At 44.6% G+C, this 9,796-nt stretch overlaps 1 protein-coding gene and 1 long non-coding RNA gene across 2 annotated transcripts in view; both read right to left on the reverse strand.

Annotated features, from left to right (window-relative positions):
* unm_sa1614 (un-named sa1614) overlaps positions 1–289 on the reverse strand; it is a 56,745-nt gene extending 56,456 nt beyond the window's left edge. The window contains exon 1 of the mRNA XM_066702158.1: positions 1–289. This exon is cut by the window's left edge and continues 70 nt beyond it. Within this exon, the coding sequence (XP_066558255.1) occupies positions 1–56 (56 nt within the window). The 5' untranslated portion in view covers positions 57–289.
* A 7,415-nt stretch (positions 290–7,704) lies between these two features.
* On the reverse strand, positions 7,705–9,752 carry LOC136748436 (uncharacterized). The gene is made up of 2 exons (XR_010816585.1): positions 9,657–9,752; positions 7,705–9,293 (listed from the first exon to the last, which is right to left on the reverse strand). It is a non-coding gene; the product is annotated as an uncharacterized LOC136748436 (long non-coding RNA).
* Between the last annotated feature and the right edge of the window lie 44 nt (positions 9,753–9,796).

The raw sequence follows: 9,796 nt of genomic DNA on the forward strand, positions 1-9,796 counted from the left end.
CTATAGTCCTCCAGGGTTTCGGCGATAAACTCCTCGACCGATATAAACTCCGGCATTTTTGCAAACGTATCTTGCAATTGGGGTAAAAGTTTACAGTGCAGAATGACAGCTGCGATAATCCAGAAATGAAAACGGGAGTCCAATGGATGGGAGAAGCTATGGGCAGATGTGCAGCTCAGCGCTCACTCCCGTCGGCAGCCCATCTCTTTGAATTAAATGGAAAAAGGGAAAAAAAGAGGAACTGCGCGTCGGGCGCGAGCATGTCGGCGACGCGAGGGGCGGGGGCGCGCCTGGCCGTGGACGCGCGCACATTGTGCTGGACGTGGTTGCCGCGCGTTCCGCGCCGTGAACGCGTCCAAGTTTGGACGGAGAATACAGCTGCTAAATTGGCTGCGTGGGAAAACACCGAGGATTTCCTAATGCACCCGGCCGGGGAGTAAATAAAATAAAACCTTAGGATTACCCGACAATGGCATCTCTCTCTTTTTTTTTTTTTTTTCCCGACCAACACTCAATCAACAAAAGCAAAATTATATATGTGTTGTGCAAGATGTTTTTTTTTAATTGTGCCACAGCATTCCTAAGTGCAAAATAGCTGCGGTAAGTGGCACGTTTGGGCTTCTTTAACAGTTGATGGTGAACTCAAACACAGGCACAACCTGCATCCAGACTTGTGAAGCCCTTTTTAAAATTCACACTGGACTGAATACCCCCCCCCCCCCCAAAAAAAAAGAGAGCAAAACACCTCTTGTAATTATTAGTCATTAAGCAAGGGGTTTTACTCAGAGCAGCTTACAGGGGCTCTACGGCTAAACCGTGCATCCGGGCCCGGGCTCTACATTTCACCAGCGTAGAGCACCGAGGGGGGCTGTGGAACGTGCTGAGGGTGACACACCGTGAGTCAGGAGTCGAGCAAGCAGATTTGAGTTGGAACCTGCTGGGCACAAGCACGCTTCCCCAGCCGGAGTCGCCAAGCCCGACTAGAAATCTCATGGTGGCTGCTGTTGGTAAAGCAGTTCTGTGTCTCTCAGACTCAGCACTGTGCCTTTTGTCACCGACCTTTTAAATCCCCTGGGTCTGAATGAAAGCACCCAGAGCCGATGTGTCTCTCTTTCTGCGGGTGACAGAAAGGTCAGGGCTGCAGCCGCGATTAAGCCTCTTACTGCGGCAATAACAAATTAATGCAATGCATCCCGGCGCTGGCTCCGTATCGCTGTCAGCCGCCTGCGTGACACTGACCCAGAAGAGTGCAAAACACACATGGGAAAAGCAGAGAGAGACACACAGACACAGCCAACGGCAACCCGCGTATAGAACAATAATGGTTCCTGTGGAGTGTTTTGCCGTTGTGTTTTGTTTTTTGGTCAGCCGGGAATGTTGGGGCCCAGGACAACTGTATAAGAAAGCCTCCCCCACTTTACAAACTCAATTCCTCCAGAGCCTGAGTCCGGGATAACTGTCCAGGGTGGTCCCTCCCCACTGTCGGTGGCCCTGGCAGCAACACCAACTCAGTCTGAGCAATTGATCCTAATTTAGGTGATCTGTCTCTGCAGGACTAGCTGAGCTCTGTCGAGCACAGCCCAACAGCACTAATACAGAGAGACTATCCATACAGGTCTGCATCCCAGTGAGCTTTACAGACAATACCTCTGCTGAATCAGCACCCAGGGCCTGAGCACCGGGCTCCAATAAAAACAAACATAAACCTCCACTGCTTTAATATTTCGGTGCTTCTCAGCCCCACACAGCGGTCTGAGTAGGGAGCAGTATTGACGGACCACAGTTTATACGCTGCAGTGAATCAGGAGATTAACCTGAGCCATCTTCGTACTGAATATAGACAGATACACCAAGGCACTGAGACGCACAGAGGGGCTCTTCACCACAGCGGGTTCCATGTGAAAGAATAGACAGGACTTCAGTGTTATATCTCACGATGAATCAGACAAGACAGGAAGTGCATCCACAGCCCCCTGCCTGCTATACCAGTGTTCACTTCACTGGTTTCCAGTGATCTGGAGCAGAATTAAGAGTGTCCCCTAGTGGTGTGTGAGCTCTGTTGCAGTCCCAGTAGAGCTGGGTGTTCCCTGACATCTCCAAACTGAGACCAAAGCACTTCCATATGACTGACAGACACCGGAGAGGCATGGCTGTTGGGACCTTTATTATTATAAAGATGATGGCTTTATTTTAGAAAATAGATACATTTTTTGATGGGAAGTCCAAAAATAAATGGTTTATGCATTTTGTCTTATTTTTGTTGTTCATCCAAAATGTTAAATTTTTTAACAACTCTGCTATGTATCATGGGTGTGTCAGGGGTGAAGAAGCTGAGAACAGAGAAAGTTTCCTATTGCGTCTATGTAATCTGAAGAACACTGCGCTGCCTATTGCAGAATATAAGGATGTATTTAAATATATATGTTTCTCTTTTAATGTTGCACAATGTTCCCATCCTGTTGCTCAAACGGAAATTAATGCTGAAATTGGAGTTCCCCGTGCGCGTGCCCTGCCCCTCGCCACACCTCTGCAGGGATTATGGTTTCTTAGAAGAGCTTTGTTTATGGGCACAAGATGATGAAATTCAACCAGGGAATAATAGTAATACTACTACTACTAATAATAATAATAATAATACTACTAATAATGAATAATTATAATAATGACAAATAAGATTTACGCAACAAGTCAGTGTTCTGTGGCCCTGGTCCTGAAGAGCCTCAGTGTTACAGCTTTATATGGCGACAAGTAGAGACCTGGAAAATAAGCTACATTAATGAATTCAGAGCTCAGCTGCAATACAAATCAGCAGACCCTGTAGGTCCCAGATCCACAGCCTCAGACCCCAGCACCAAATTGGCTCAGCACTCTAATTACGGTGGAGTATAGTATTGGAGTATGAAGTATTGCAACAGTATAGTGTTTTTGAGAAGATATCAACAATATTTTCAACAGTGAAACAGCTCTGAAAATGGGTCCCCTTGCTACTCAGAATCAGGACCTCTGGGTGTCTGGGTTTTAGTTTTTAACCAAGGTCTGGTTACTTTCATTAGATCCCTAAATTGAACTAGTGGACATAATTTTTTTCTTTCTTTTTTTTTTTCAGCTACTAAACAAAGTGAGAATGACCAGTCAAAATAACAAACTCTTTTAAAACTCTTTTAGGAGGACGATTATTTTTTAAAATATGTCCAATTACGATTTGTCAGTCCACTGAAGTAAACGGGCGGCTCAGCTGGGATCAGATTATAGAGAAATGTGGAGATATTGTGTTTTAATTCAATGTCTCTCTCTTCCAAATTGTCTAAGGAAACCTACAACCCAAACAAAACATAACAATACAAATTAATCCTGAAATAAATTGGCAGACGATGCTTCCAACACAAGAAGAGGTAGCCGTCTCTCACACAATGAAGTTCAATAACTCGCTCTAAACCGAGTTAAATCCCTCCAGGAGGCAGGGAGTGGTGCGGGGGAACTGGGATGCTTGCTGCAATCTTAAACTTATACAATGATTGGACAGAAATCGCCCCAGGAAATTAATCAGAACTTGCGGTATGGGGTGGGGGGAGGTGCAGAGAGAGGGGCTTGTGGACCAGAGGGGGTCTCGGCCGGGAACGGTTGCACGCTTTGTCTGAGGATAGGTGTTGGAATCTGGCTGGGAGGCTTTTCTTTCACCGTATATAATTGTGCCCGGGAGAAACACATTCGAATGTCTGTGGGCGAAAGTGTGTGCCAGAGGGATTAAGGTTAATTTGTGGTGTTATTGCTTGTTTCTGGGCTTCCCAGGAAAGCTAATTTAGACATTCTCTGCTGAAGCTGGAGGAGGAGGCCTCTGGATAGAGGGATAACCTCTGGAAAACAAATACATAATGAACTGGGGTGGGGGGCCGTGCTGTAATGTTATATTGTAATATTGACCTTTAAAAATATATACACATAAATTGAGTTCTAGAAGTTGAAATGGCCTTTTGCAAGTTATGTTACCTTTCAATCAATACAGTCATGTATGATTCGGGAAAGGTAGTGGCTCCAAATCAACCTGCATGAACCAACACGCTGACAGATGCTAACTGTAGTAGCCAATGCACAACACTAGAAGGTGTTCAATAAAACACGTAGGAGAGGGTCTCCAACCCCAATCTGTCTGGTTTACAGGAGTCTTAAATCAGTGGCTAAAGACTACGTTCATATTGATTAATTAAGTCCATTACTAGTTCAATTAGGTAATCATGATCTATCCTGTAATTAAAGCCAGAAGACCCTGCAGCCCCTGGGTCCAGGAACTGAGACGGCCAGGTTTGTACTAGTTTCCCATACAGTAAACGATGTGCTTCGTTTTCAGACAGGAAGGGTCGTCAAAAGCTCTGCACAACTTCCTCCACAAATCCAACCTATTGCGACTGTAAAGGCAGCAACTCCAATTCCCAGCTCCAATTGCTTCTATGGGGGCCAAAATGAACAACAATGGATCAAATAAATAAATGTCAGTAATGGAGCCCAGATGTAGACCGTAGCTGTCAGAACTCATTACAGCTCCACTCAGTCACCGCGTCGACGTCTGGTTCCCCACCGGGGTTCTGTCGTGGGCGGCTGGGAGAGCCAAGATGCATATTAATTAACCTGACCTTTCTCAAACCCCCGCCGCCACAAGCAGCACACCTGGCTCACCTGTTGTATTGCAACCTTCTGGGCTTTCAGACTGCAGTCACGGGGACGGAGAGACCAATGCCCCGGGGTCGGCCCTGCTGCTCGCCTGAGCCCCAGCATCGTGCCATATGCTCAACTCCCGCTTCAGTCATGACGTGGTGAAAAGATGGGCACTGTGCAGCTAAGAGCAGGACCAGGGGGAAGGATGCATGTTACACTGCTGGACAATGCAGACAATTGTAGACAGATGCACACACAAACACAGGTGTATGATGTCAGATATAGAGTTGTAAGCACACAGATTTTACACATTTGTTCCGAGTGCTGCCCAGGACACGCCAAGTTAGCATCTCATGTACACACCTTTTACGCTTTTTTTTCTTTTTCACTTCACTCAACGTCAAACATCTGTACTGCTTAATTTATTAATTATATATCTAAAAAACAAACACAAAAACACCACAAAAAGATCTGTACTGCATTTCTGTTGATCATAAATTAACATACACTTCCCTGATAATACACTCTGATACAGCATACTGAGATGTAGGCCTCTACTGACATACAGATCCAAGATTACAAGCTGATAGAACCTAAGATATACTCAACACTTACAATCTACAGCCGAGAAAAATAAAATAAAAAAAGACAGTAGAAAGATCCAACAGGATAGGTAAACAGGAGAAGGTACTGTGAATAAGAGTATTTAGGGAATTTTTTTCTGACCAAAAGTTCCATTACATTCAATTTAAGGTTTGAAAACTTTTAAACTCCATGGATTAATTTTCAGTATATTGAATGCTATGCGACCCACTCTAAAGGATTGAGCGGTTATAATAATAGAATGCTATAAAGTTATAGATATGGCATTTATTTCAGTAGCCTATAACACGGCTGATTTTAATTGTAAATGTGTAAAACATTGGAATACTTTGTTCCAACGGTAGACATTTAAAACTATAATCCATGTATAATATAGATTTATTTTAAATGCACATTTGTCAAAGGCAGTAAAGTGTGTGATTGTACATTATTTAATTAAATTGCTGAAATTAACAAATGTCCAATCATAAATTGAATTGCTGATATCAATATATGTAATTATTTATCATTTAAGGATTGCTGGCACTTTTCATAATGTAAAAGGGTCCAGGTCTATGGTATGTTTCTGTTACCTTCCTGCTAACATATAAACCAGAATCTTTTTTGTAACCTTTGTGCTAACTTACAGCAAGGTTGCAGCTAACAGCTACCTTGCTGCTACCTATGTAGATCCATTCTTGCAACCTTTATGGGTTGCTGCAATGTAATTACAATCTTGCCGCTATATTTCTGCAATAAAACCTTTTGTTGCAGAACACAACCAAGGAAAGAGGGAAGAAAATAACTATAACAACAACAATAACCACATGGGAGTAAAAAAACAGTTCAAAGCTTCATGAATTAAATGAAAAAATAAAACAAAAAAAGTTTGCACTCAAGCTCAGGAATCATTAAAAGCCAGTTTGACTGACACTTTCATTACAGCTGATCTGAACGGCTATTAATGCCTGACACGGCTCAGACACAGCCAGACGCCCACCGCTGACACCTCGCCTCCCCGGGAATGAAAAGATATTTGTGTCCTGTCAGGCAGGGGGAGGCCTCCTGCACCTCAGAGGCCGGCTCCGCTCAGTGCAACGTCATCGACACCACAGTGCTGGAGGTAAACTTCATGGGAAGAATACCAGCTCTGCTCCTCCAGCTTTGAATACCAGGTTTGTTTGTTTCAATTGTGTGTGTGTGTGTGTGTGTGTGTGTGTGTGTGTGTATGAAGCATTTAGAAATACTCATATATGAAGTAGTAGAACACTTTCAAATCATTTTTTAGGCCTCTCGCAGTCACCCCCCTGCACCCATCCGGAGACTGAAGCACATTACACAACGCCTCCAGTATGAGTTTTATTACCCAGTCAGTCATACTTCTCTTTAACCTCCATTTATGTGGTTTCTCTGACAGTAGACAGTCTGTGCACAGGTTGTGTGGCTGGATCAATAGACAGAGACAGGCAGACGGAGAGATGAAGAGAGATGTAGACAGATTGCATAAGTGCACAGCTTGTCCTGTTTTGAGTACCTCGTATGAGCATCTGCATGGGTGCACACGGAATAGGAGTACACACACGCACGCACGCAGGAGAACAGCTAGTTTTCCAGCCCTGCAGTGACAGGGAGGGAGGGCACGTGATGACAGATTACAGGATTCACATTTCTTCCACATGTGCTGATTAATCCAGTCAACCCGAGTCATTCATATGGTTAGATGTGCGGTTTGGGGGGGTTGGGCAAGAACATATCACCACCATCTGTGCATTAACGGTGTGGTCGGGACTGTCGCCGTTCAGGTCTTCACTATTGGGCTCGTCACGTGACACTCCTTTATGTTCCCATTCCCTCGGAGAGACAGTCCAGGTGCATTGCAAGGAAACAGACAGGCCCTGTGAGCAAGCTTTCTCTCCATGGGTCTGCTTCAAGTTCACAACAAGCCGCTGACACAGTAAGATACCTCGTCACTCTTTTCTCGAGAATGCAAAACCAAAAAACATGATCTACCACACACCTGGTTTACACGACTGTTGGGGCTACATCGATCTGTGTTGCATGAGAAAATCGCCCAACGGGAGCATCAGAAATACACAGGCAAATACAGCATCATGGCTCCAGGGCATCACTTTGTCTGTCTATATCAGACACAAGCTGCACGGCCAGTCACTGAAGGTGAGGTGGTGACTTTAACAGACGTGTGACATTACTGAAATGCCAACCGCAGTTCAAATGTCTATCTTCCACAAAAGCAACACTCTCGCTGCTCCGCTCTCCAGACAACCCTCTCCTTCTTTCGGCTCCACATCTTCCCAAAACACAACGACAGCTGTTTCCCTCCCCTCCGGCTCTCCTCACCCATGCTCGATACGCAGCTCTGTGCACAAACGTGTGACTGATGAAAATGAAAGCGGATGTGACCTCCTAACGTTCATAAAGGCAGTAACTGAATCATTTATTTCATTCACGATCATCAATATAAAATATGATTTATTCCTTCATTTATCCGTGTATAATTTCCACAAAACAATGACTTGATAACAAGGATCAATATTACATCTCAAAAACAAATAATATGTAGGTACCAAAAAAAAAACAGAGAGAGACAGAATTGATCTTTAGGCTAACGGGTTTGCAACGTGAAGAACGAGCCACAATAAAAGCAGAGTCTAACATTTTAGAGCCCAGGGAATGAAAATCGAAGGGACTGTGAAATATGGGTAGCTGGGGAAATGAAATACTGTGGTCGTTTTTATATGATAAAGCGCCACTTGAATGCTGTCCAACTCACTGCTTGCTGAATGGAAACATGAAGTGATGTGTTTGCATGGCTCTATGGCTCTTTACAACAGAGCCACTGCAGAATCGATAATGTCATCATACGTGATCATACCCTTCTTGCAGGTCACACCAAGCTAGTCTGGCAGCCTCTCGTGATTAATAGCAGAGGTGCGGCGGCTGAATAACACACAGTATTGACAGGTGTCTGCTGGAATGAACATCTTCAGGCTCTGCTGGGCAGCGCGGTTCTCCGGGGTAAGGCACAGATCGACTCTGGAAATAGTACAGGGGTGATTTCGGTTTTGGTTTGTTCTCTCTCTGTGTGCTTTCTTTTTTGTCTGGTTTTGTATTTAAACAAATAAATAAGTAGATAAAGTGTTTGAAATGGACGAAATATTGAAACAGAAGCCTGATTGTTTTTTTGTTTTACAGATAAATAATAACAATAACATAAAACTGAGCCTCATCATATTAAAGTGAATATCATCCTTCTGCCCAATTGTCTGGGGTCGTAGCCTGCGTGGCACAGCAGTGGTGTACTGGCTACAGAGGTGTTGGGTCTGCCAGCTTCGTTTTATGCTGGGTGTTTATCCATCGCAACGGCGGGATGTCGGTGTCAGAACTGCTCTTGTGGATGAGACAGGGAACTGTAAAGTGTCTGACGGCAGGATGCTGGGACTCGTTCTCTCTCTCCCCCAGTTAGTGGAAGAAAAGAAATTCCAGTTCATCATTGGCAGTTCGCTTAGTCTTTCAGCTCCTTTTCTGAATCTAGACAAACTGTAACTCCGGCTCCTTGTGGGATCAAATTTGCCACAAATGGTAAATTGACTAATTGCGTGCAAGCCAATTACATTCATAGTTTTTTGTTGCATTTGGGTGTGGTCAAACATTTACAACTGTGATTAAGGCAGACCTTTTACATAAAAAGTCTTACCAGCTATTGTAAAAAAAAAAAAAAGTTGCAAACACATTAACCGTTTTACAGTTCCTTGGAGCTTGGGAGTTGCTAGGTGTTCTGAATGTAGTAGTCACAGCACTTGTAATTTTACAAACCACTCTGGTCTCTCCCATCCGTCCCCCCCACCCCCACCAGCGGCCCTCAGCCGTTGACGATGAGGCCACTGATCTGCCCAGGCAAGGTGTAGAGGATGAGGAAGAGGAAGAGTGTGAGGATGACCAGCACGATGAGGGCAATGATGTACTTCTTGTACTTCTTCCAGATGAAAAAGATGCAGGTCTTCATGGGGTTCACAAACCAGTTGAAGGAGGTCTTGGGGCGGCTGGACATGGGAGGAGAGAAATGGTGAGAACGTGAGAAGGAGAGAAAGGGAGGGGGAGGGAGAGAGAAAGAGAGAGAGAGTGAGAGAGATGGTAGGAGACACTATCGCACAGTCCCATCTCTCCACTTTTACAATACTGCATTATATTCGTCTCTATTCTTTTTCATAAAAATGTTGAATTGGCAAATTTGATGAGGCTGTTTAAGGTTTCATTGTAGTGCTGTAGTCAGTATAGCTTCCTGAGGTAAGGGGAGCATCAGTACTGTCAGTACAGTGCAGAGAGATGCAGAGGGCAGTAGAGTATTTATACTCAGGGCCTGGGGGCAGTACACTGCAGTACAGGGGTGCTGGGGCATTACTGACTTGGGCTTGTCCAGGGGCTCTGGTTCCTTGCGTGCTCGGCCCACAGGATTCTTCTCAGCCTCCTCAACTGTCACCAGCTGGAACTCCGCTTCCACCTTCCCCTGAAGAACACACAACACAGCACACTGTATACAACACAG

The sequence above is a fragment of the Amia ocellicauda genome, chromosome 4 (assembly GCF_036373705.1).
Source record: "Amia ocellicauda isolate fAmiCal2 chromosome 4, fAmiCal2.hap1, whole genome shotgun sequence".
NCBI lineage: Eukaryota > Metazoa > Chordata > Actinopteri > Amiiformes > Amiidae > Amia > Amia ocellicauda.